The sequence below is a fragment of the Protopterus annectens genome, chromosome 17.part0 (assembly GCF_019279795.1).
Source record: "Protopterus annectens isolate FY-2018-M chromosome 17.part0, PAN1.0, whole genome shotgun sequence".
Lineage (NCBI taxonomy): Eukaryota > Metazoa > Chordata > Ceratodontiformes > Protopteridae > Protopterus > Protopterus annectens.
The window spans coordinates 375,881,457-375,909,446 of record NC_056751.1 but is presented as its reverse complement, the minus strand read 5'-3'; the positions used below and the strand labels follow the sequence as shown (position 1 = coordinate 375,909,446).

At 35.6% G+C, this 27,990-nt stretch overlaps 1 protein-coding gene across 1 annotated transcript in view; it reads left to right on the top strand.

Moving 5' to 3' along the window:
• The window catches only part of TRPM5 (transient receptor potential cation channel subfamily M member 5), a 749,498-nt gene that overhangs the window by 383,950 nt on the left and 337,558 nt on the right, over nt 1-27,990 (top strand). The window contains exon 11 of the mRNA XM_044058928.1: nt 1,972-2,109. Within this exon, the coding sequence (XP_043914863.1) occupies nt 1,972-2,109 (138 nt within the window). The remainder of the gene's footprint in view (nt 1-1,971; nt 2,110-27,990) is intronic.

The following is a 27,990-nucleotide window of genomic DNA, read 5'->3' as shown; positions in this document are numbered from 1 at the left end:
ATCTCTCAGGGCAGCACCCAAGGCAAGGTTCCTCAGTACAATTACCATGTAGTGCATGTGCTTTTTGAACAAGTTTGCTACAGTTACACTCTAGCTGCTCTTTATGGTTAGGTTAGGGTTGATGATATGATATAATATGTATACATGTCGTGTGTGTGTCCTATACAGATCTGTATATACATAGATCAATGCAAAATTATTATTATTCTTTCAGCTTTTCCCTTTTAGGGGTCACCACAGCGGATCACCTGTCCACTCATGATTGGCAGTAGAGTTTATACGCTGTCGAATTGCCAGCCCAGCACCCAACCTTCCACAGAAGGCACACACACACACGCGTTCATTCCTAGGGCCAATTTAGAGTGTCCAATCCGTCTACAGCATGTCTTTGGGATGTGGGAGGAAACTGGAACACCCAGAGGAAACCCACAGGACCACAGCGAGGACATGTAGACTCTGCCCAAAAGGATCGAACCGGAGAGCCTCTTGCTGTGAGGCGGCAACGTTAGAGTGATATCAAAATGACTGGAGGCTGCAACTATCAGCCATAATATGTACAAACTGGGAATATGTATATAGACTTCCTGATACATCGTCTGGTGACTGCTTCCTTACTGACAATATAAACAATACAGTTCCTGTGAGGGTTGTGCATGGATGTTGAATTATATCCTTTAAACACGCATAGGCTTTGAAGTTTTTGTGGGTCAGTCTCTCTCAGACAGTTTGCTGTGCTTCGGACATTATGCACCATGCTATACTCTCTTCCTCCTATGTCATATCCCTAATACTGGCACAGTGGCTGAATTCTTAGTAGAAACCCACCAGTCCTACTCAGCCTAGTCCTTTCTGCTCTATACCATCACTTTTCCATACAGTTCTTATTGCCCCAATGTCCTTCTCCTTGGTACTTTCTGTTCTGTACCATCACTTGTCCATGCTATTTCTGTTCCCCCTCTGTCCTTCTCCTTGGTACTCTACATCATCCTTACCTGTGCACTGTTTTCCACTTACTATCCACAGTATCTTTTTTATTTAACTCTGCTTGTTCCTTTGTAGTGTCCATTTACAACTATTTTTATTACAATGTTTACCTTATTTATATTATGGGAGTTAGTTTGATTTTCATGCACTAATGTTGTTCATCAGTTATAACACATTTACATTCTGTAACTTAAATACAGTAACAAGACGTGCATGCAAAAGTACATGGGATGGACTGCTGTAACTATCTTCAAAATGGGATTGGTCAAGAAGATTTAATGCTTCTTATTTACAGTGGAGAAAAGCCAATGTTAACAATGAGATCACAGAGGTGGAGTGTATGGACCTTTTTTTTCCTTCCAAGATTGCACACACTCATAATTAATGTATTTAGAGATGCAGGTATGGCGGTGCTCAGGGGAGGCTTACCTGTACAGAAAACACCTTTCTTTTATCATTTCTGGAGATGACTTGGCATGTTGTTGATAACTTTTTTTATTTTATTTTGCAGCTGACTGTATTTCCATTTCTAGAAGTATTATGAATCACTGTGCACCAGTATTAAATCCTAACACTGTTTTTTGCATGAAACGTATTTTCTCCAATAGCTAGAAGTAAACTTTTTCAGTATAACAGCATGTCTGTAAGTTCTATTACATGAATGACTCATTTAGACAGGTAAGAAATATATTTTTCAACAAATGTAGTAATACAACATGACTGATGGGCCTGGCAATGTTTATAAATGTAATAACTCACTATACACTTTAAAAAATCTGATTAGTTAAAGAATACTGGGCGTGACAGATGACCTTTTCACCTGTCTTAACAGTTATAGGATGCAAGTGACCAAGGAAAATCACTTGGAAGGGATGCAATGGGGAAAAAAGCAAGTAAATAAAGTTAAATTAAACAAAATTGCCTTCTTGCTGAAGATTTTTGTTATTTGATACATAAGTCATAAATGTGTGAAATTTGTTCTTCCAGGAAAAAAGTAAATATCGATTAAGTGGACAAAAGTTGCTTCCAGATATGAACCAGCAATGTGAAAATCTGTGGCGAGATTTGTTTTTATGGGCAGTACTTCAGAATCGACAAGAAATGGCCAACTATTTCTGGGCAATGGTAATCATTCAGAATAATCTATTTTACTAGTTAACAGTCTAAATGGAGAGTGAAGGAGTTTGATTTTACTTAAGCAGAATAATGTCCGCTTTTCCCTTCTAATTTGAGTAGTTAATAATATCTGACTAGCATACAATCAAACATGATCAGTCTTTCAGAGTCTCTTTCAGAAATGTTGGAATAAGTAAGCCAAACAAATGTAAACAAGTCAAACAAATGCAACTAGGCTGTCCAGTATAAACATGCCATGGAACTTTTTGCTTTACAGCCTACTGGAAGTTATCCATCTAGATACCTAATTCAGAAGTATCAGTGGCTCAACAGGTAGTACATTCAACTTTGGTACAGAAGGATCAAAGGACTGTGGGTTCTATTCCCACCCTTGGTGACTGGATTAATTTTCATTTACTAGCAATACAGTCCAAGGTGCTGCTATCATGCCGTCCTCAGATTAGATGTTAAACTGATGTCCTATCTGCTTAAGTTGATGGTAGCTCAGGTGCATATAGAAGATCCCATGGCAAGTATCAAAAAGTATAGGGGATCCTTTATTTATACATCTTAGTGTTATACTAATGTTGAATTTCACCAGCATCTGAAATATAATCAGCTGGCCATCGTCCACAAAATGCTTTATCAACCTGACAAAACACCCATCCTATCTAATCTTATTCACCCCTATGTTAACCTTAAGTCCCTAAGATCACCACAAAAATCTCTTGTATAAATCAACAAATCAAATAATAGAGCTGGAGACTCTCTGTTTTCTATTTCTATTGGAAAAACCTGGAACCTACTTCCCTCTGAACTTACCACACTTCCCTCTACTACTCTGTTTAAAAATAAGCTTATGCTCTTCCTGAAAACTCACTGGATGTGCCCCTGTTCTAAACCTGACTGACCAACTTATCCATTATTACCTGAATCAATCTACCTTCTCATCTCTGAATCTACTTCATCTTTCTAACTAATATGCCTCTTTTCTCTTAAACTATTTCATATTAAATACTACTATGCTTCCTCTCCATCACAGTCCTAGCTAGTACTGGATTCTTTAAAGTGACTCATATTACTTCTAGATTTATTACCTAACTGCTTCTCCATTTCATTTTTCTTATCTTCCTTTATTACCTACATCGACACTATTGCTTTCTTCTCTTCTCTCAACTAGTACTCTTTAATAACACTTAAATGTAACTTCTTATTAACTATACTAAGTCTGTTCAAATATGTGTAACCTTCGTTATGTACTTGTAAACTTGCAGCCTTCTCTGTTTAAGAAAATGTATATGCATTCTAAATATGTACTTCTGTAGATGTGAACTTTATTTGAATTGTGTGGAGCTTTTCTCCCCGGGCCTCTACTGAAAATGGACATATATCCAGCTAGACTAGCCCAGTCAACAAATGTAAAATAAATAAATAAAATAAAATACTCAGTTTTTCATTATTTATACTTTCATAGTTACAATATTTACACCTTTAGTTTCATGTTAATATTCACTCTTTTCATATAGTCAGAATCACATTGCCATTCCATTAACAATATTCCTTTACTATTTCCTTTTCATTTTTACCTTTCCATCTATCCCCATCCTTTCTTCCATAACCAACTTTTTATTTCAGCTAACACATCATCTTCTCTGTATTTCAATCCCTTTAGTCTTATATACAGGTCATACATATTTTTATCAACCAGAGGAGAAGTTTTGGATAGCAATTAATAAAGAGATGAAGGACTTTATCTTGGAGGGGAGAATGGTAAGAGTCAAGTGGAATAAGCTGATTCTTCCAGTAATACAGGTCAAATTGGCATTACCCAATCTGAAGGGGTATTTCAGAGCTACACAGTTAAGGCCCCTAGATATAGCACATGCAGAAAACTATAATTCAAAATGGAAAGGGATGATGTTGAAACAGGGTGGAAACTAAAGAAATAAGGAGAGACTGGAATTTTGGAAGCAGGCCTTTAAGGAGAATAACAATAATTATGCAGATTATTATATCCATAAAGTTGCAGAAAGTATCCTAACAGCTAAACCAACACAGGAATGCAGAAAGGAGATTTTGCCAATAGGGATGACTGCAATTAGGGATATAGACAATCGGCAAGGGGGCAGGAATTTATTGGAGAAAACTGGCAAAGGAACCAAGGTATTGGGAGCAAATAACTAGAGAGGGAAAGATGACAGAATGGGAAGATGCCAAGAATTTATTTGGACTGCAGGCTAGAGATTGATTTCCCTATCAAGGATTGATATCAGAGTATAGGCAAAGAGAAAGAAATGTAGGGGGGGGGGTCCTAAATGAAAGACCAGCACTAGTAGATTTTTTTAGTAGAATCTAGAACAGAAGCAGCGATTAAAAAAGGGGATAATTAGTAGAGCATATAAAATATTGCATGATAAATATAAGAATCGATCAGAGAAGGTTAGAAAGGATTGGAAAGAGAGATTGAATAAGCAATTCACAAATAAACAATGGGAGGGTATATGTATGTCTCCAAAATATGCAAAAAAAAAAATCTAGAAGATTTAGAATTTTTGCTTGGAAATATTTACATAAATATTTTTATACCCCAATTAGACTCCAGAAAATTTTTCCTCAGGTAAATAGCAAATGGAGTTGTGATGGGGAAGAAAGAGGTAATTGGGAACATATTTTCTGAGAGTGCAGTGAGTTGGTGAACTTTAAGGATTCCCTGCAGGATGCACTGTCAGAGATGCTGGGTGGTCAGATAGGTGTAACATGGGAGATTATTTTTCTGAGCTATGATACATATCAAAACTGCCTAGACATGGTAAGGGCTTGTTGTCCTCAATTATGGTGGCTGACAAAAAAACAATAACTAGAAAATGGAAATCAAAATCTAAACCAATATTAGAAGAATTGAAAATAGTAACAGACATAAAACAACTGGAACTGAGATCTTTAGTAAAAGGTAGGAGCAAACTACATATGAAAAAAATGGGAATTGCAGGAATGATACATACAGGGGAGGAATGAGGTTTGAACAAAAGCAGGACTTAAATGAGCTACCTAATGTTTGACTGAGAATGATTGGGTAGATTTAAGTGATGTATAATGTTTGCACCTGGGAGTGTGTCAGTATGGTTTGTGATGTAAAATGCTTGCACTAGGATTGTGTCGGTGTGGTTTGTTTTCATTTAATTAAATGTATGATTGCTTATGTCATAAGTGATGATTTAATAAAGATGTTTCTTGTTTAAAAAAGGGGCAGGAATTTAATTTATGTAACGGCGCTTAGGTTATATGATATATAGCAATACATGTGAAGCATAATGTTTGCTAATTTTAACTTGTTAATACACTTTGATTACTTTTATATAAATGTAAATGTGCCTGTGCCACAAGTAATAATTCAATAAAGGTGTTTAAAAACACGCATGATTTTCTCTATGTTATTATACAGTAATTCATCACATCATCTTTTCTACAATACCCATGTTGCTACAAACAATATTTTGCCCCATTTGTCAGTTTCTAATTCCTTCCTTTCTATTGCTACAATATAATATCCATACTACAATATAATATCCATATTTATACTTTCAAATCCTTCTAATTTATACTAATTTTTTACATTTTTCCAAAAGTTTCATTCTTTTAACATTCCAAAATTGTTTTATTTCTTCATCATTACAGTCATTACATTTCCTTTTCTTTATTAATTTATATTTCATATTACCTTTTACTGATAAATCATCCGACAAAATTTTCCACAAAATACTCCATATCATAAAATATCTCAAATATTTGTCCTTATGCTTTACAACATTCTTTATTTCTTATTTTAATTCTTTCTATGGATATAGCAAGTAATAGTCCCCATGACTTTGTTATACCATTTCTACTTCCAACAATTTTATTAAATTTAACATTCACACCTTTATGTTCATATGCTTTCCCTTCTGTCTTTTCTTGCTTACGATTGCTTCTTTTCTTCCCAATTCAATGTTTCCGTACTACTTCATATTTTACATATGTAACATTTTCCTGTCATTTTGTTTCTCATTCTTTTACATTCCTTATTAACCAAAAATGGATGCATAGATGCTAAATATACTAGATTTAAAAAAAATCAAACTCTTTCTTCTTTTTTACTGTATATCATCATTCCTTTTAAATGGGTTCAATCTAGACCTCCAAAGAAAACTGAAAAATACCTCTAACAGTTTTTTCCATATATATAGATATATTCTTCAGTGATAAATCAAAAAAATTCCATCAAACTAATAGCTTTTGAATTTCTTCCATTGTGTCTCTTCATTATACTACTATACTATTAGATTCTCCAAATTTCACACCCCAATACACATTTATTTATGGTATAATATATGTCACTCAATTTCTTAATTTAATCAATTCTCTTACTGTTTAATTTATTTAACCACAGTCCAACTTTTTTAAAATTTTCAATCCTTACCACAATTTCTCACATTCAAATCTTGTTTTTTAGTAACAATAAGCAAATGATTTACAAAAGACAAACACAGACATATTACAAGTCTTTCTCTGTTTCTCATATTGCTTATTTTATACCACAAGTGTACATTTCTATTATTGCATTCATTATTAATAAAAAAGACTCTTGCTCAAGGAACATTTATTTATTTATTTAACATTTGTTTACTGGGGAAAGTCCGACTTGGAACAAATCATTTTTTAGAAAAGACAAGTACTGAAACTGCTGAAACAACTTAGCATAGCACCCAAAGAACAACTCAAGAAGGATAAAACCAAATGAAAAGTTTATACTCAAGAAGGACAAACCAATTTTTAGTGGAGGCCCTGGGAGAAAAGCTCCAATTGCATGTCTTTGTAGCATAGGAGGAAACCAGAGAAAACCCACATAAATACAGGGAGGACATGCAGACTTCACACAGAAGGCACCCCAGCCGAGAATCAAACCGGAGAACCTCTTCTTGTGAGGCACTAATGCAACCGCTACACCACTGCACTGTCCTTGTTTAATTCCTCTGTTAATTCATATTTTTTCTTCCCATCATTCCATTTACCATACCTTTTACTCTGAATTTTTCATAATGTATTTTTCTTACACTCACTACTTTTCCACAGTCCCATATGCTCCTAATATCTTCCACATTGTCCTGTGGTTCATCCTTTCATATACCTTTGGCACATCACATATTACTAATCTTACTTCCTTGTTAAAATATGCACCACCTCTTTTTACTATTGTTAACATTTCTTTCAACCTCTCTGCATTTTAAACCAAACCTCCATTCCCTATAATTTCATATAATACTTTCTAATTCTTTTTGCACTGTCATAAAATATATATAACCTACATTTTCTGATATTACTGGTCTCCAGTTTTTATATTTTTTCATATTTTCTCATATAACTGTAATCACCTCTTTTATATCTTTCTCCAAACATTCATTTATTCTGTAGTTTAATAAATACTCTATTTCCACTTTCAGCCTTTCCTGTATGGTATCCTGGTTCTGATTCCCCATTCTCTCCCTTACAGTTTATTCCATTTCTTCCATTTTAAATTTCTCTTCTAAATGTTTCTTAATATTTCAGATATTTTTCACCTCAAATTTTTACTTTCTACTTTTTCATACATTTTACTTACAAATGTTTCAACCACACCCATAATTTCTTCCTGTTTAAATTTTATATATTTTTATCTAATATTGCATCCATCTTCCCTTCTCTTGTTTCAACTTCTTCAACCCTAAAAAAAATTTAAACTTCACCTTTCTTCCTTATAAAAATATTTTTTGTCTATACATCACTGTTTTTACTTTCTCATTATTGTCCATACAATTATTTTGATATTTATTTTATTCTGCCACTACTTTGTTTTATGTCTTTTTCATACCTTATCATAATTTCTTACCTCTTATTTTCATTTGTTCAAAACTTCTAAAAAATATTTTTTCTGTGCTTTTTCTTAAATTCCACTCACTAATATATCAAATTTTCATGGTGTACTCTCACTGTCATAAGTTCTTTCCATAATTTTCTATATTCTTCCTTCATTTCACCTTTCTTGCTAACCTCACCAGTTAACCATTTTATTCCTTTTCCTTCCCTTATTATTTCTCTGTTATCTCATATTTTAGCCCATATTGCTCCATAATCTTATACATCAGCCATTTCCACTGTTTACCACTCCTTTATATTGTTTGAATATATTACATAACCTATTTCAGATTTAAAAAGTCGTTATCTTTATGTCCAATCCTATTTCCTTATTTGCAACCCTAAACATTTTATTAATTATTTCATTGCCTTAATATATTGTGTTACTTTTCTTATTCTTAAGTTATAACTAAAGTCTCCTATAATATTTTTAATGCATTTACCACTGCATACTTTTTTCTTCAAACATTATTTTCCTTTCAGAAATATTTGTGTATGTATCTATCACTATTATTATGGCACATCTTTCCCTATTTCTCATATCACCAGCCACCCGTGTATTAATACTGTAACATCTAGTATTTTTACATCCTCAGTTCTTATCAAAATATCTATTCCTGAACTTGTCTCATTTGCCACCGATCATCTGATTTTCCTTCCCCACATTGCCTCAACTCTTTCTCTTTTTTCCTTGTTCACACACCATTGTCCAACAAACATATGACATCCATACTTAATTTCTTATACCATTCAGTCAAAAACAAACTCTTGATATTATTTAATATACTATTAATATGTAATGCCACTACTCCTATATCTTTGCTGATTAGGTGTCAATGGATAGGGGTTTGCTGGAATTGCATTTTGGCAACGTAATATAGACCCATATTTTTCCTTCACTCACATTCAGTGTAATCCAATTCCCTACCCTCCTGTCCAAACTTTTATTTCATCATATTCTTCCTTAACATTGTGTACCTTATTATAAGCAGACAGAAAAAGTTCTTAACTCATATTCTTCTACAGCTGATGTTCTGAACTACACACTTTTTTTTTAATTCCATACTTACATTTTGAAACAGAAAGTATTTTCACAGTGACAGTATGCTGTTTTTCTCTGCATTTTGCCAACAAATAAGTTTATTTATTTCTGTATTTGTTTTTTATGTATGTATGTGTGTGTGTATGTATGCATGTTACTTACTGTTAGATAACCAAGCATGTGGACTAGTCAACAGATACTTTTCAGCCAAAACCTCAACACATAGGGCATAATACAAAGAAAAACACAATTATGATTTTATCTAACAAAGGAGTGCAGTTGCATTAAACAATACAATTTAAAACAAAAACTTTACAAAAAAGGGTACTACACACAGTTTTACAAATTTTATATAAATGATTAGATTTGTGTGTACAAATTAATAGGTTCATAGGTTTAAACTAGGCTATCTGCCCTAAGGCATTTATAAGCCTAGCCCAGAGTTTTTGTGGTTTACGCCACCCCTTATGTTAAAAAATACTGTGCCCATTAGTTTGTTGTGCCTCTGTCCAGCAGTGACACAGAGATGATTCCCGGGTTAAACCTATGATCTCCCATCCACCGGTCAAGATTTCTCTTGAACAGAGCCAGCGAGGTGCTCTGCCTCACATGGACCGGGATTTTATTCCACAACATAGGGAGTCTCTGGGTGACAAATCTATCCCTCCAGCATGTCCTATTTATATCCGTGCTAAGGTTTAAGTCGCTTGCTCTAGTGGATCTGGTAGATTTGGATTTTTTGAGGTGGAGCATGTCCATTAATTCCGGGTTGGACATGGCCTTGTATGTCAGGCACAGGTCACCTCTGAGCAGACGGTATGTGACTGAATAGAGCTGGAGTTTCTTCAGTCTGGCAGCATATGACAGATTTTGGAGTCCCTTTATCCTTTTGGTGAGGAACTTCTGGGGTCTCTCCAATTGCTGCAGGTGTCGGGTGAGATACATCCCGAATGAGGCATTGTACTCAATCATTGGTCTGATAAGTGAAGAGTACAGGGGAACAATGACCTCACTTGATCTGGATGTGAATCCCTTCATGATCAGGTGGACAATGTAGAAGGTTTTTCTAACCACTTTAGCAATGTGAGTGTCAAAAGAAAGGCCACTGTCAACCTGGGTCCCCAGGTCCCTGATAACCTCTTCTGTGCTTAGTGGATTGCCACCTATATGGTAGCTAGGGGTTACCTTGTTTTTCCCGAAGGGTATGACTATACATTTTTTGGCATTTAACTTCAGGCCATGGCTCTGGCACCAGCTATCAGTTTCCGTGAGACCCCTCTGAAGGATATCTGTGTCCGATGTACTTTCCACTATGGCTCCCAGTTTGCAGTCATCTGCAAACTTTGTCAGCCATAGTCCTCCTATGTTAGCCTGCACTTCTGAGAAGTAGATGCCGAACAACAGGGGACCAAGGACTGAGCCCTGTGGGACACCACTTGTGACCGGCTTGGAGTCTGACATGGCGCCAGCTACTCTAACCCTGTGGGTTCTGTCCTTTAGCCAGTTTGCAACCCATCTTGTGACATATGGGTTTACATTTAAGCTGGTAAGTTTCTCTATAATACCCGAGTGGGGTATTGTGTCGAAAGCTTTTGCAAGGTCAAGGTAGGCTGTATGGACTGCCTTTCCCTCATCAATGGCCTTGGTGACTGTTTCGAAGAAGTCGACCAAGTTCAAAAGGCATGATCTGCCCTTGACAAAGCCAAACTGGGTCGGGTCCAATGTCTGCAAGTCCCCTATGTCTTTGTTTATGAGTTCCATTATGATCCTCTCCATAGCTTTGCAGACCAGGCTTGTTAAGCTTATGGGGCGGTAATTACCAGGGTCCGTAGAGGCACCGCCTTTGTGGAGTTGGACCACAGTTGCCGTACGCCACTCCTTGGGCACGTATCCTGTGGTAAGGCTAAGATTAAACAGCTGCCTTATGTGCGGGTTTAGTTCCTCATTGAGTTCGTGTAGCACACATTCACTGGTATATTGGTTTAGGCAGAAGGCACATAATTAGCTATTATCTTGGAAGCATGAGCATTCAGAGTTTCAAATGACATTTCACAAAAGTCATATTTACTTAAGTGATTTAAATAATGTATGTCTTTTAAATAAAAACCTAGCTGCAAAATAATATTATTCATAATATCATACCTGTTAGTGGCTTCATTTTTCTCTTCCTGTTCTTACTACTGGCATTTTCTCTGCACATTCAGTCCTTTGGAGTTTCTTCGCAGGCCTGCATGTAACTCTTCCTTCATGCTTCTTCTGCCTGCTTGGCGCACAATTTCAGCATGAGTATTTAAAGTTCTTATAGTGGTTGTATCAATTCTTCTGTCTCAGCCATATTGGAGGTGTATGTTCTTAAAACCATCATCTCCACCAGCAGAACATACACCCAGATTTATATCAACATATATTTATTTCTGTCCCAGCTCCTTCCCAGTTTTTTCAGAAATTTCCTGCTCCTGTAAAACTCATTCTACCATCAATATTCTAATCATTATCGGCATCAGCATAATCTTCATCCTTTGGTTCTTCCTCTTGCAATAAATCCATTAAAACTTGCATTTCAAGTCCTTTTCCATCAACATTGAATCAAATAATTCTTGGTTCCACCACGGCACACCAGAATGGATTTAAAAGCAAAACAAAGTTTAATCTACAATAAAACTTACATAAAACCTAGCAAGGTGGAGCATGTAAATCTTCTGATAAGCGCTTTCAGCTTACTAGCCTTCATCAGATCATATAACTCCAGTGTGCTCCTCTTGTATTTAAACTTGCTTCCATTCAACCATTAGTCAGAATCTATCCTTAGTATCCAATAAAAAGTCATATTGTGTGTGCTTCTGGGCAAATTAAATTGTCAAGATATCCCATCTTTTCTTCTTAGCTTAAAACATGTCTCATAGAATATCATACAAAGCTGTTTGTGAGTAATAAAATACCAGCAGCAGATAATTCTTACTCTTATCCTATGAGACACAAATATATAAATTATTTAATCACCTATACCACTTAATATTCTCTGTACATTATGCATATTTAAATAAACTGAAAAGATTGCAACCAATCATCTACGTCCTACGAAGGCCATTCTCCTATGGTGAGGCAAATGCATTTTATCCATTCATCAAACTCTGTCAATGCCATTCTCCTACCAGAATAGTATCCAATCAGGGCCACTTTTTCCTTCTTTCTACCAATCAGACGCATATTATATTTAAGTTGTTCCTTATGCGCTTACAGCGCTGATCAAGGCAGTAGCATATTAATCATTTGTTCTTCTCTAAATTCAACTACTATCCATTATTTCTCAACCTTATGGTTTTCAACCTAAGAAATTTATAGCTTGTCATCTACTTTTTATGTTAACCATCCTCCAAGGGTAGAACAAGGGCATTTAAACTATTCATCAAGGTCTTTTAGCACAATTCATCAGAATAGTGACCAATCATTTACTTACTAAGAAGGCCATTCTCCAATGATGGAATGGGGGGCATTTTAACCATTCATCAAACTCTGTCCGTGCTGTTCTCCAATCAAAATGATATCCAGTCAGAGCCACGTTTTCCTTCTTTTCGCCAATCAAGTGCATACTATGTTTAAATTGTTCCTTGCACGCTTGCGGCACTGATCAAGGCACAAGTGTATTAATCATTTATTCTTCTATAAATCCAATTATTGTCCTTATAGTTTTCCAACCTAAGAAAAATATGGCCAGTCATCCACTTTTTGTGTTTATCAACCTCCACAGATGGAACGAGGACATTTTGACCATTCATCAAGTTCTATTGTCGGAATTCACCAGTCAGAATAGTGGCCAATCAACGCTACTTATTCCTTCTCTTAACCAGTCAAATTACCATTACATTGCTGGTATTTCTTATGCACTCAAACAATAGCGATCATCAAGGCACAGTTTGTCTTTGCAGGTTTACTTTAACATTGAATAGGCAAAACATTTAATGAATTTAGTATTTACTAAATAATTTGATGTTATTCAACTATTAGATCGAATCCCGATTTACGATCTTTTTCATCGGAGTCCATCACTTTGCAAAGGTTATTTGTAGAACTCATATTCTCTAAAACAGAGATTGTACGGAGGTGTGTCAGCATGCATCGCTTGTAAACGGCGATGAGAAGTGGGTCACTTTTCAGTTACTTTCAAGAGCAATGACTCATTTCCAAGAGGCTACTACATACTTTAATTGCTAGCCTATCGCTATTTCCAATGTCCATTTTCCAATCAGTGTATACATTTCCAATCACTGGCTCGTTTGTCTATTGTCTTCCAATAGGATTAATATCCAATCATAAGTTGCCTGCTGCATCAACAGCAAACGGAAGTAATAACCAGTCTAGCAAGGACTCCTGTTCATTCAACCAATCCCAACTGCCTAGCATTTCACTTCGCAACATGTGGGTACCTGGGTATCAATTGAAATGTGCTGCTGTTACCATGTTTTCATTCATCTCATCTTACTCAAAATATACGTTATTTATTAAGAAGTACTGCAAGCATATCCTTCTCCAAACAAAATGTGATACATGAGGGGAAAAAAAGCAAGTTGTTACTAGAATGTTTTCCCTTCTATTTCTGTCCATTTTCCAACCAATAAATATATTGACCAATCATTCGCACATTTGATTGTTGTCTTCCAAATAAATTTACATCCAATTGTGGATTACCTGCTATGCCAACAGCCAATGGGGGTAGTAGCCAATGCGAAAGAGAATTTTACTCGTTTAGCCAATCTCAACTGGTTAACATTTCGTACCATAATATAAGTGCTCTTAGACTTTAATCAAATATTGCTGATATTACATGGGTTCTTAAAAAATACTTTGATCAAGTCTTTTCCAAAAAAAATTTTTTTTAATAATAAGAAAAACAAATGGTTATTGGGAGGTTGTTCCTTCTATTTGTTAAATGACACTCAATCTCCTTGCTTTTAACATGGGTTTTAATGAGGCAACGCTGTTCAATCCAGCTGGGCAATTAGCTCTTAGATTCGTTATCCAACTGGATTCACGCAGTTCAGTTCTATTCTTCATATCCCCTTCTCTTACATTCCCAGGAACTACTTCCACCACTTTAAACTTGAAATGATGAGTGGGATTATTTGAAACATGCATAGCAAGTGCATTGGTATGTTCCAACTTCTTAATGTCCCTTACATGATGTAAAATATGATCTTTAAATAGCTGGTCCATTATGCCTACATAAAAAGCAGTGCAATGAGTGAATGAATTGGATAACGAATATAAGAGCTAATCGCCCACCTGGTTTGAACAGCATTGCCTCATTAAAACCCATGTTAAAAGCAAGGAGATTGCGTGTCATTTAACAAATAGAAGGAACAACCTCCCAATAACCATTTGTTTCTCTTATTAAAAACATTTTTTTTTTTTTTGGAAAAGACTTGATTAAAGTACTTTTTAAGAATTCATGCTTGTTCCAAGTAAGATGACATGTCTAAAAATACAGTAAAATCAGCGATATTTGATTAAAGTCTAAGAGCACTTATATTATGGTACAAAATGCTAAGCAGTTGAGATTGGCTAAATGAGTAAAATTCTCTTTCGGATTGGCTACTACTCCCATTGGCTGTTGACATAGCAGGTAATCAACAACTGGCTGTAAATTTCATTGGAAGACAACAATCAAATGGGTGAATGATTGGTCAATATATTTATTGGTTGGAAAATGGACGGAAATAGAAGGGAAAACATTGTAGTAACAACTTGCTTTTTGTCTCTCATGTATCACATTTTTTTGGAAAAGGATATGCTTGAAGTACTTCTTAACAAATAACATATATTTTGAGTAAGATGAGATGAATGAAAACGTAGTAACAGCAGCGCATTTTGATTGATATCCAGGAGCACACATGTTGTGAAGTGAAATGCTGGGCAGTTGGGATTGGCTTAATGAACAGGAGTCCTTGCTAGACTGGTTATTACTTCCATTTGCTGTTGATGCAGCAGGCAACTTATGATTGGATATTAATCCTATTGGAAGACAATAGACATACGAGCCAGTGATTGGAAATTTATACACTGATTGGAAAATAGACATTGGAAATAGCGATAGGCTAGCAATTAAAGTATGTAGTACCCTCTTGGAAGTGAGTCATTGCTCTTGAAAATAACTGAAAAGTGACCAACTTCTCATCACAGTTTACAAGCGATGCATGCTGACACAACTCCATGCAATCTCTGTTTTAGAGAATATGAGTTCTACAAATAACCTTTGCAAAGTGATGGACTCCAGTGAAAAAGATCATAAATAGGGATTCGATCAGTAGTTGAATAACATCAAATTATTTAGTAAATACTAAATTAATTAAATGTTTTGCCTATTCAATGTTAAAGTAAACATGCAAAGACAATCTGTGCCTCGATGAGCACTATTGATTGAGTGCATAAGAAATACCAGCAATGTAATGGTAATTCAATTGGTTAAGAGAAGGAATAAGTAGCGTTGATTGGCCACTATTCTGACTGGTGAATTGTGACAAAAGAACTTGATGAATGGTCAAAATGTCATTGTTCCATCTTTGGAGGATGATAAACACAAAAAGTGGATGACTGGCCATATTTTTTTTAGGTTGAAAAACTAAGGACAATAACTGGATTTATAGAAGAATAAATGATTAATACACTTGTGCCTTGATCAGCTCCGCAAGCGTGCAAGGAACAACTTAAACATAGTATGCGCTTGATTGGAGAAAAGAAGGAAAATGTGGCCCTGATTGGATATCATTTTGAATGGAGAACGGCACTGACAGAGTCTGATAAATGGTTAAAATGCCCCCGTTCCATTGTTGGAGAATGGCCTTCGTAGGAAGTAGATGATTGGTCACTATTCTGATGAATTGTGCTAAAAGACCTTGATGAATAGTTTAAATGCCCCCATTCTTCCCTTGGAGGATGGTAAACATAGAAAGGGGATGACTAGCTATAAATTTCTTAGGTTGAAAAACATAAGGTTGAGAAATAAAGGATAGTAGTTGAATTTAGAGTAGAACAAATGATTAATATCTAGAGCCTTGATCAGCGCTGTAAGTGCATAAGGAACGACTTAAATATAATATGCATATGATTGGCAGAAAGAAGGAAAAAGTGGCCCTGATTGGATACTATTCTGCTAGGAGAATGGCACTGACAGACTTTGATGAATGGATAAAATGCATTTGCTTCACCATAGGAGAATGGCCTTCGTAGGAAGTAGATGATTGGTTACAATCTTTTCAGTTTATTTAAATATGCATAATGTACAGAGAATATTAAGTGGTATAGGTGATTAAATAATTGATATATCTCTGTCTCATAAGATAAGAGTAAGAATTATCTGCTGCTGGTATTTTATTACTCACAAACAGCTTTGTATGATATTCTACGACACATTTTTTAAGCCAAGAGGAAAAGATGGGGTATTTTGACAATTTAATTGTCCCAGGAGCACACAAAATTTTACTTTTTATTGGATACAAAGGATAGATTCTGACCAATGGCTGGATGGAAGTAAGTTTAAATACAAGAGGAGCACACTGGAGTTATATGATCTGATGAAGGCTAGTAAACCGAAAGCGCTTATCAGAAGATTTACATGCTCCACCTTGTTAAGTTTTAAGTTTTATTGTAGATTAAACTTTGTTTTGCTTTTTTTTCCATAATAAATTTTTATTGATATATATTTTCCATATACAATAACAAATCACACATATAGTTCACTACTACCACTATCAAAACTATATACAATATCTACACGAAATGCTTCCATATGAAAATCGTCATTATTCCAAAAAAAGAAAACACCAGGGAAAAAAATAGACAAAACATTTGTAGAAATAATTTGAATCAATACATATTATACACAGTTCCAATACACTATTTCCTCCACATATATATCCAAACTTTAATGTATTCCTAATAACAGTATTATGCTAATATAATATTAAAAACCTTTTCCCATATTTTCGGGTTATTAATATTTTTGTTACTTTGTTTCAGGAGTAATTTATGTGCTAATATATGCTTTATAGCCACAAGCTTAAAATTATCCCATGATGTCTTATCTGGTTCTAACCAATTTGTAGCTATATACAGCTTCATCAGCAAAAAGATATTTATACATATTATAGTTTGTGATCGAGAGAGCTCTCTTGGAGGTATATGTAGAATCATAAATTCCCATGATAACGTTGAACTTTGATAACCCATCTTTTGTAGTTGTGTTCTAAGAGAGTTCCAAAGTTTATATATACACTTGCAGCTCCAGAACATATGAAGAAGATCAGCTGTTTGATTTGTGCAATATGGACACGTTGGAAAATTTCTAGGATTGAATTTATGTAAAGTAAGACGTGTGTAATATGCATTATTCCAGATCATCAGCTGCGTATACATCAACTTTTGAAAAGAGACCAATTTTATTGTTAAATCAATTGCTTTTAATACCTGATTATCTGCTACACTCATTTTGTTTACCCAATACCCTGACAACAGAATTTTATCCTGGAATTTCAAGTCTTTAATTAATTTATTTGTTCTTGTTATAAATTTGACCTCCTGTTGGAGAGCCTGCCACAATTCAGAGCATTTATCCACAATCCCGGCTACCGGTTTAAAGTTTTCAAAATGACTCAGAGCAAGTTCCCTGATTTGTCTCATTATAACAATATAACTCGTAGGTAGGTTCAATTCCTGTCTAATTTGTGAAGCCGATAAATTAAATTTCTTAACAACATCAATCAGAGTCAAATTAACTATTAATGGGAATTTACTGAGATAAATCAACTGATTATTCAGTTTAAAATTGGGATTCCTATGGAAAGGTTGAAAAACCATCATATATTGCAACAAATCTACTGATTGGAATAAGTTTTGCAAAGATAACACATATGTTTTTATGTGGTCCATGAGCCCATACTTTATCAAACTATTTTTACCCAAAAAGGGTATTGCTTTAGGATTTATATTCCGATCTAAAATATGCCTGTAATTCAAAACCACCCAAGTTGGTATCCATTTTGTACTAGTTACATCGTAATTAGCAATTCTTAAAATCCTATTGGCGTTCACAATTAGATAGTATACTTCAAAATTCGGTAACTCAAGTCCTCCTCTACTCTTTGGGGTCATTAATTCCTCATACGATATTCTAGTTTTGTTTGGCTCCCAAATAAATTTAGCTAGATCTTTATGGATTTGTTTAAAAACTGTCTTTGAAATTGATACTTGAGCAGACCTAAAGATATACAATATTCGTGGTAATATATTCATTTTCACAATTGATACTTTTGCCAATACCGGCAGTCTTAAATTCCTCCATCTGCCACAATCAGCTACTATTTGTTCCCATACTCTTTTAATATTATTACTATAAAAATCCTTATTATCCGTAGAGAAGCTAATACCCAAATATTTGATATTTTCTTTACATGTTAGCTTCCCCACCAGGGACATTAAAGAAAAAGGTTTAGGGGTTCTTAACGGGAAAATACTAGTTTTCTCCAAATTAATTTTGTAATTAGAGACTTCTGAAAATTCGTTTATAGCATTTAATATCTTTTCACTGTCAGAAATTAGGGTTGTACAATAAATAATAAGATCATCAGCAAATGCCGACATTAATAATTTATTTCTATAAATTATTGGTGCATTATGATACACTTTTTGCTTAATATATAAAAATAGAGGTTCCAGATAAAAACTTTGTCTTGCTTTTAAATCCATTCTGGTGTGCCATGGTGGAACCAAGGATTTTTTGATTCATTTCTGCATTTTTACTCGGCACCTTCAGTAGTGCAGCTGCATTTAGTTTTTTCCATCAACATTGGTCATAACTGCCTCTGCCGTCTGTGTATCAGCCTCCACAGGTCCTAAAGCAATCTCATGTCTGTGACTGCTATTCTTCTCTATTTTGGAAGTGTTGAGTCCAGCAGCAGCCCTCTGATGCCACCTCATGGTTCATATAAAAAAACAGTAGGGGGAAGTTCCCCTAATGCCTTGTCCAAATTTCCCCTAGGTGATATGACTACCACCATGGATCTCCCCTGAACAGAGACCACAGGCCAAGTGAGACTAACCCAGTCAACAAAAGTTAAATAAATAAAATAAAATAAATGGCATTTGTTTGTGTCAATGTGTCATTGAACATAAAACTAAATGTAGTTTGGATCCCTGCTCAGTTCTTTTTTGTTTTTCTTTCAGTCTTGCATGTCTTGAAGAGATATGTTGCAGTTTGTCATCTTTGGTTAAAAATTATATTATTTTTCTTTAACTATCGATGCATTTTAAGGAAAAAGATTTTATTGTCTATCTTTTTTCTACTTTCCTTCTTTCTTTCTTTCTCCTTCAGCTTTCATCCTTTTTTAAATACTTTTGTGGCAGGTCTGTGGTACTGATGACCACTCTGGGTTATGTGACATTTTAAGCAGAATTTTTATACCCCAGATTGTAAAACTCAAAAAAATTGTAATCTAAGGAATATATTTAATGGCAGAAAGTTCATAATGTTAATTTTCTCAATGTCTCACAAGGGGTTTGGCTCAAGGCAGACAGCACTCATATCTTTCCTATCCCAGTTGCCATCAGCTCTGTGGCACATAGAGATGAAGCCCTGACTGCAGCCCATAAACCTCTGATCTATTACTGACCAGGGTGTCAAAAGAGCCAGGGGAAACAGGCATGATGCAGCAATGCCTGCTCATCTATGGTGAACAGCACAGGGAAAACATGCTATGAATAACCACCACATGAATAACCTAGGAGAGGAAACATTCACATTATCATTACTCACATTCCTCCCAGGTACTAAATGGCAAACACAAAAAGTGTAGCACCAGTAACACCTGTCACTTAGGCTTGTTTTTCAAATATACTCATGGCAACATTGACATCATATTTTTCTCATGATGACACTTTCACATTATTCACATCATGACTAATGTTTCATTTGACAGAAAATTTGTCACTAATGATGCATTGTCAGATTCTGAGTCTGTTCTTGGTTTCAAGGGTGGCCGCAGTGGTGCAGCGGTTAGCGTTGCCACCTCACAGCAAGTGGTTCTCTGGTTCGATCCTCAGCTGGGGTGCCTTCTGTGTGGAGTCTGTATGTCCTCTCTGTGGTCACATGGGTTTCCTCCAGGTGCTCCAGTTTCCTCCCACATACCAAAGACATGCTGTAGGTGGATTGGACAATTGGACACTCTAAATTGGACCTAGGCATGAGTGTGTGCATGCGTGCATGTGTGTGTAACTTCTGTGGAAGGTTGGGCACTAGGCTGGCAACTCGACACTGTAAAATTCCACTGCCAATCATAGCAGACAGGTGATCCACTGTGGCGACCCCTAATCGGGAAAAGCTGAAAGAAGAAGAAGTTTGTTCTAGGTTTCTGAACCATAAAGCTGCATTAAAGATTATTTTACAAGTGCCTCAAAATGACATTTATATCTAATGCTGGTCTGTCTAAGTTCTCCAAAGCCAAAGGCCATAACATAAATGCCATTTTACCATCCAGTGGAGCATAACAATGGCACTTGCTAACTTGAGGAATGGTGTGAAATTAAGCTGAATATACTCAGAGAACTTTTTAATAATTGAGGTAAGGTTGAAAGATCAATCATTCCAGCATAAAGCCTGTGTCTTCCTTTATGTATTGGTATTGTGGATGCCACATTACAGCCTGTGGAACATAGGATGATGACAAGGAATGTCTTCCACTTTAGTGAAGAGAATTAAGGCTGTCAGCTTCTAATTATCATGCTGTGATCCTGGGTTTGATTCCCTTAGTCTTCACTAGCCTACAGTATGACTCTGAGCATGTCACTTATACAGTTCTGATAAGTTATCCGAGAAAGGAGGTATGTGTATCTAGTGGGCTTAATTAGTTAAGAAGATATATTAATTATCTACAGCCCATTATGCAGAGATAGAAAGTCAGACAAATAGCTACCTATGCATTGCCTATGATTTTTTTTTTTTTTGCAAACGGTTATAGATCTCATCCACCCAAGGATCAAAATAAAGGTTGCTCAAGTAAATGCTACTGAAATTAACGATCCAAAGATAACAGCTGTACTCATGATTCAAAAACAGGACAACAAAGCCACTGAAAACTGGTTTAATAAATCTATTATTTAGCTATAAAAAACAGACCAATGTTTCATTCTGTTTGCTTTAATGAAGTCTGCTTTGATGGATGAAATACTGTTTCAGTAGGATTTACTTTTGAAATTTTGTTGTTTTTTTATCCTAATGGTTCCCCTTGTTTGGTACACAAAAATAAAAGTTCCATAGTCCATGTTACCATCCAGTCCCATTGTTTCAGCTCTTAAGTGACCTTTGCAAAAGACTTCTTCCACTGCTTTTGACTTCAACATTCTGTCTGCCTTCTTTCTTGACATCTTCCTCTAAGACTTTAAGTCACTGTCTCAGTACCCAAGTAAAGCTTGCATTTGAAACCTGGATCCTACAAATTGTGCTCTGGAGTACAAGAAAAGGCTTAAAATTGTCAACCATTCATTCTTTTACCCTCACAAATTCCTTTTACCCCCACAAATTATTGACCAACTCCTGTTCTGAATGGATGCTGTGCAAAATATCCTTTAGTGGATGATGACTGGGGCACTGAGCATGTTATTAGTGAGTCACCAGCAGATAGCTTGCAGTTTGTCTAATGAGAAAGCTGCATTTCTAAAGATCCAGAATGGATCCTAAGTCTCTTATTCAATGTCTGTAGCACAACAAAGATTTTTAATTTCTACAGTTCAGAAACTTATCCTTCCTTAATCGTTAAATTTGCCTGTACTTCTAGGTGTTTTCTGGCCCAAGAAATTACTGATAATACTCCTTTAAGAAAATATATATTTCAGGATATTGCCAAGCTTTCTTGTCCTATTTCCTTCAAAGCTTCATCAAATGCAGTAGTAGAAGACATCCATCTTTTATGGTCTCCGTACATGCACATATCTAAATGAATAACTCTTTAAGACCTCTGCCAATAATAGATTTGTTCCAGTACTCAACACTTCTATTGTTTTATTTTTTCGCTTAAAGTTAATTCATGTCTTTGCAAGAATAACCTGCCTTTCTCTTTTAAGACTATATACACTGAGATGGAATTTTGAACTATTCAAGCTGGACCTCTTTTTATGACCAGGAGTGACAGCTTAGACAATGCAACATAGAACTGCATTGTCAACTGTTAAATGGTAACTGGTCTTGTTTATCTAGCTTCTGGCTTTGGTGACAGGCATTTCACCATCATGCTTGTATACATCTAGGAGAAGAATCATTGGACTGGCACATACCAATGTGATTAATACTAAGAGAATACAGACCAACAATTCTAGTTATCATCATCTTTATTCAAAGCACATCGCAAGTGGTCAGTCTCCTGACCTTAGAAAGCCAATTTTGTATTTTCTAGTATACAGATAATTCAGGCCTAATACTGAACAATGAATAACCAGAATACAACACACCAGTGGTCATAGTCAGTGATGACATCACACATAAATATGATGGAGATGGCAGAAGAAGAAGAAAATGCCCTGGGCAGTTTTAAGGAAATATAGCTGTGTCACTCGTTACAGGAAACAGTCCTAGCATTGTCTGTTTGGTTAAAATGAAGTAGTTGACAGGCTATACAAGTATACAATGTTTTGGTAGTACAGTAGCAAAATAGTTTCCAATATCTCAAGTAGAATAGCTACTCCCATAGTCAGCCAATGCTGAGTACAGATAATAATGAGGAATAAAAACTGCTGCTAGGTATGAATATAGACATAACTTATTGCAAGGATATACCAAGTTGGACATTTCTACATTGCTCTCCAGAGTAATAATGCATATATTCTTTTCACAAGTTAACATATGGAGACCTAAGGTATTATGCCAAGCTACCTTCTGTAATGTCAGAAAAGAGTCCTATGTGTAGATTTCATCTCCCCTCTGTTCTGCTCAATGTTGATTAACTTTCATAGAGAAATACATAAAAATGATTCACAAAGCACCATTCCTCCATTTGGTGCCCACTCCTGCATTACTTTTTAGAAGACCTGTCAGAATCTCCATGAGATATTAGCACACAATCAAGAGATTCTTTTCATTACCAGTATTAAGTATCCTCCTGTTTTGAAACATGTCTTCAAATGATATTATTGTCATAAAGATCATCTTTCAATATAGATAAAACTATACTAGTTAACTGGATGCATGTCACAAAATGAAAATGATCCGCCTTTTAGGGTAGTTTAACTCACATTCCCTCACATTCAGTAAGGAAGTGAAGTTCTTGAATACCAAATGTCTCTTTGTGAAAATGATAAAATGGGCCAATATTTTAGGTCATTTCATTTTTAGGCTACAGCTATCAGAATTTTAGCTCTAAGTAAAATGGTGACAGGCTGAATGATAACCCAGCCTGAGGATTCACATTTTTCAGAAGCCTATAATGCAGAAAAATTCTTAATTGTAATGTATACTACAAAATGAAGTAAATGCTCTCTTATACTACAAAGGTACAATTAATAAAAAATGTCCATAGTTACATTTATTCTGAAGAATTACAAAATCCTCACACCTATTGTATATAATGTACATAGTTCTAGGTTTAATGTTAATTTTTCTTTTTTGTAAATACTTGCTTTTAGTTATTTCCAACTTAACCTAATTATGATCTTGTACATGTTGGTTTTAATTGTATTGCTCTCTTTCCTAGTGATGTTTGTATTGCTAAAATCTAAATAAATAGTTTTTGGGAAAAAAAATCACACACCTCATTTAAACACATTTTAGGAAACATGAAACCAGATAATTTCAACAACCTGTTTAATATATTTTTTCATGAAAGATGATAAAATAGCTGTCCATATTTACAGTATTTTATTTCCCTAGTATATCTGTAGACAGTCTTCACAGTGGAACAACCTATCTACAGTCATATCAGTCCAAGATATTTATAGGTAAAACTGTTTGTGAAAAAATTTCATTCTTGACAATCTAATAATTAACTGTCTCTAAAACACTAAATTGATTCAATAATTCAAATAATTTTTGAACATTCAAAATGCCATTAAAGTAATACAACAACTCTGAGTTGAAGAAAAGGCACTGAATTATTTTTTTCTATTAATAAGATGTTGGCTGTTTGTACTCCCAGTAGGACAACAGTGTCGGGAGTGAGTTCTTAAATGCAGAATTGTCTTTCAGCACCATGATGGATTGTTTGCTGTTTTGAAGCCAATAGTGTATATTTCTTCAGAATAAATGTAACTTTAAATGTTTATAAATTGATCTTTCTGCTTCCATCTTTCAGTTATTTGATTATTTGCAGATGCCCTATGGATGACGACAATGTTTTTATTATTCTCTGAAGTAATTTAATTACTGCATTTTGATTTCAGGTCCTTGTGAGCAAGTTAGAACCTAGTAGTCATACCCGTCATCTTGAAGAGCAATATTTTTGATTTCCTTACTTATGCTTGAAGAGTTTCTCAGAATGAAGTTAGCAGTGTTGGACGTAATATAAATCAACTTAAGGATATTATGTCTGATGCTCAGGTGAATGATTCATCTGCTCCAGACACCAAAGTACATTTAGACCCTGTAGCCATATCTACCAACAATGAACAATCTGGTATTAAAAATAATGGTATACTGTCCCCATTTTTCAGATGGGGACTATACCCAAAATTCTCTCAGCCTCTGCCAACAGTAGTTCTTACAGAGGCAAGAAGAGAGGAAGAGGGAGAGGCAGGGGTCAAAACTTACAAATCTCTAAACCTAAATAACCAAAAGTAAAATGAAAATATCAGATCAGAATAAAATAGAAGGCGATCTGATACCATTTGGTTTCCTCTGATAACCTAAAGAAAGATAACTGAAATGCTGCAACAGAGAACATCAGTAATAAGGGACTTGTCTGATGGTAAGGTGGTGGGTGAAATTAACATCTGTGTTGTAGGACTGGGAGAAACCACAGTACAGCCAAAGGCATTCATGCATTAACAGCACTACAGCAGGGCACACAAAGGAACATGTGCCCCCCCCCCAGTGAAATTGTGTATCCCAGTGAATGCCCCGTTCCCTGGGATAAAAATTAAAAATCCCACTCTCTTTTTTACTCAGTCCACAGCATGATACAGGAAGTGCCTGGCCACTGATCAACCAGTAAGTCTCTGTCTCTCTTATGTATGTGTATATCTATATCATATACACTCTAATTGCCTCAAATGTAGAGTCAGTGTGATTGAGTCTTCCAAACCAGGATTTTTTCCACAGGGCAGTATTTTATGCAGAATTCAAAGTAGTGTGTTTTCTACTATAACAGAATAGGTACTTTATGTAGATAATAATACTTTTATGGTGAACATTATGGCGAAGCCATGTGAAGACTTCAGGTTTTCATTGCTGTTACTATAGAGATGACAGAAACAACTATTATGCACAATGTCAATTGCCTGGAGAGAGTGTGTGTGTGTGTGTGTGTGTGTGTGTGTGTGTGTGTGTGTGTGTGTGTGTGTGCGTGTGCGTGTGTGTGTGTGTGTGTGTGTGCGTGTGTGTGTGTGTGTGTGTGTGTGTGTGTGTGTGTGTGCGTGTGTGTGCGTGTGTGTGTGTGTGTGTGTGTGTGCGTGTGTGTGTGCGTGTGTGTGATAAACCCAATTATTGTTACCTGTACAGACCTCACCACATAATGATAAGTCACATCAACTGCTACACGTCTCTTGCTGTATGGAAAAGTATCCTTAAACCCAGCCCAGGAGCACTGTCTGCTTAAGTAACTTGCTCAGATTCACACAGCAAATACAGGTAGAAAGAGTCAAACCTTGTACCCTTGACTACAGAAGCAGTGCATTAAGAGCTTGGAACCTTAATCATTTGTGCCAACTGCCAAACATTCATTAATTTTATTATCTGAAGATTACAGTCAGTCAGCAATGCCAGTCATTAAAAGTGTCAATTGTGTTTGTTCAGAAAATGCAAGTGGATGCAAAACCTGTTTTTCTGTTAACTTTTTAATGAACTGAAGTACCCTGCCTCTTATCTCTCTCCAATTTTGCAGGATATCTCTGATTTTGTTTCATATTTACAGTATGCCCTGTCCTTCATTAACTTTTTTTTTTTTGTTTGTTTGTTTTGTTTTTTTCCTGGTAAATCACTAAGCCTTACAGTCAGTCATTAACACCAGTCAATAGAGTTTCATAGTTCCTATTATTCAGAAAATAGCATATCTATTCAACACCTGTTGTTTTGCTATCTTTTAAGTGAATTAGAGTCACCTGGCACTAAATGCAAGCACTGTAAATGAACTGCTTGCTGTAAGGGGTATGAGTCCTTCCCCTACATTTACTTCCTGTATGAATCTGAGCACAGGCTGGGCTTGTAATAGTCTGCAGACTGATAGTCTAGTAGGAAACAATGAACTATAAGTCACTCTGACTGTGCTGCTGGAGTCAATCCTGAAAAGGGATACTTTGTGGAGAGGGTTTATCTAGATAATAAAAAGAAAATAATATTTAAATGTTCACTATTTTGGGGTATTTATTTGCCCCCCCCCCATTATTCTTGGCTCCATACATAATTCTTGATGAAAGACATTGAGAAGTCTGTTCCTAGTATAATTTGTGGCTTTCTGGAAAATTGCTGTGAGTTGCGGTTACTAAATGATGACAATGATGTTTGTTTCAGACTTCATATCCGTCATTAAAAGCTTGCTAATGCAAAGCTTGCTATTCTAGCAACTTTCCAAACATATTAGAGAAATATTTCAAATGTGGGCCTAATTTTTGTTATTTGTTTTCAATTCAGGAGATGAAATGGTGGAGGGGGGCATGGGAGTACAATGGGTTGCAGTGCATGGTTCTCAAAGCAGTGTTGAAATACACTTCTTGGTCTTTGCTTCCTGTAGTCAAAAGGACAGAGGCTAAAGCATTTTACCTCCATTTGCCTACTATGTGACTTTAAATCACTTAACCAGAAAGTGCTCTAGGGGCACTTTGTCGACTGGATTTGCCAGATTAACAAATACATAAAATAGTTTTTAAATGTGACCCTTGATGCTCCTCCTCATTATTTTTGGTTTTGTCCAGAATTTTTGAACAATGAAATTGACAGATATTCTGGTCCGTTTTTTGACAAATGTGTGACTTTCTGGCAAATTGCTGTTTATTGCTGTCATTAAATAATGACAAGCATTTAAGTTTCAGTCTTCCTGCCTTCTGAAAGTGCTTGCTAATGTAAAGGTTTTTTTTCTAAGTATATAAGAAATATTTAAACTCTATTCCAAATTGTGTGTGCTTGTTTCTGATTCTTGAGCTAAGACATTGAGAGGGCAGAGGGGAATTACACTGTAAGGTTTTATAAGGAATGATCTATTTATTTAAGAATTTATTCACATAATCTCACTATCTGAGGTGTATGGTACAATTGGTGGGGGGGGGGGGCGGCAAAAGGTATAATGCTTAAACATTCATGATATTTTTCTGTACTATTTAAGGTATGTTCCTGGTACAATTTTTTGGATTTCTTGTAAAGTGTTCATAGGTTTATACCGTCATGGGTATATACTTGGCCAACAACCACCAGGGTCTTTTTAAGCCTAGCTGTGCAACCCAACCCAACTGTCTCCCTATGTATCATGGGATGACTACTGGGTCAACTCTTAGAAGTGTCTTATCGATGAGGTAATTAGTTTTGGGTGGCAGTTTTCCCAAAAAGCACAATAATGCATTTCTTGGCACTGAGTTTAAGTCCATGACTTTGGCACCAGTCATTTTGTTAAACCTTCTTGTAAGATGTTTGTGTAATGGGGGAATCTATGATAGCTCCCAGTTTGCAGTTATCTGCAACACATTAGCCTTTACCCCTAAAAAACAGATGCCATGTTAAAGACAGCTGTGACTAAAGTATG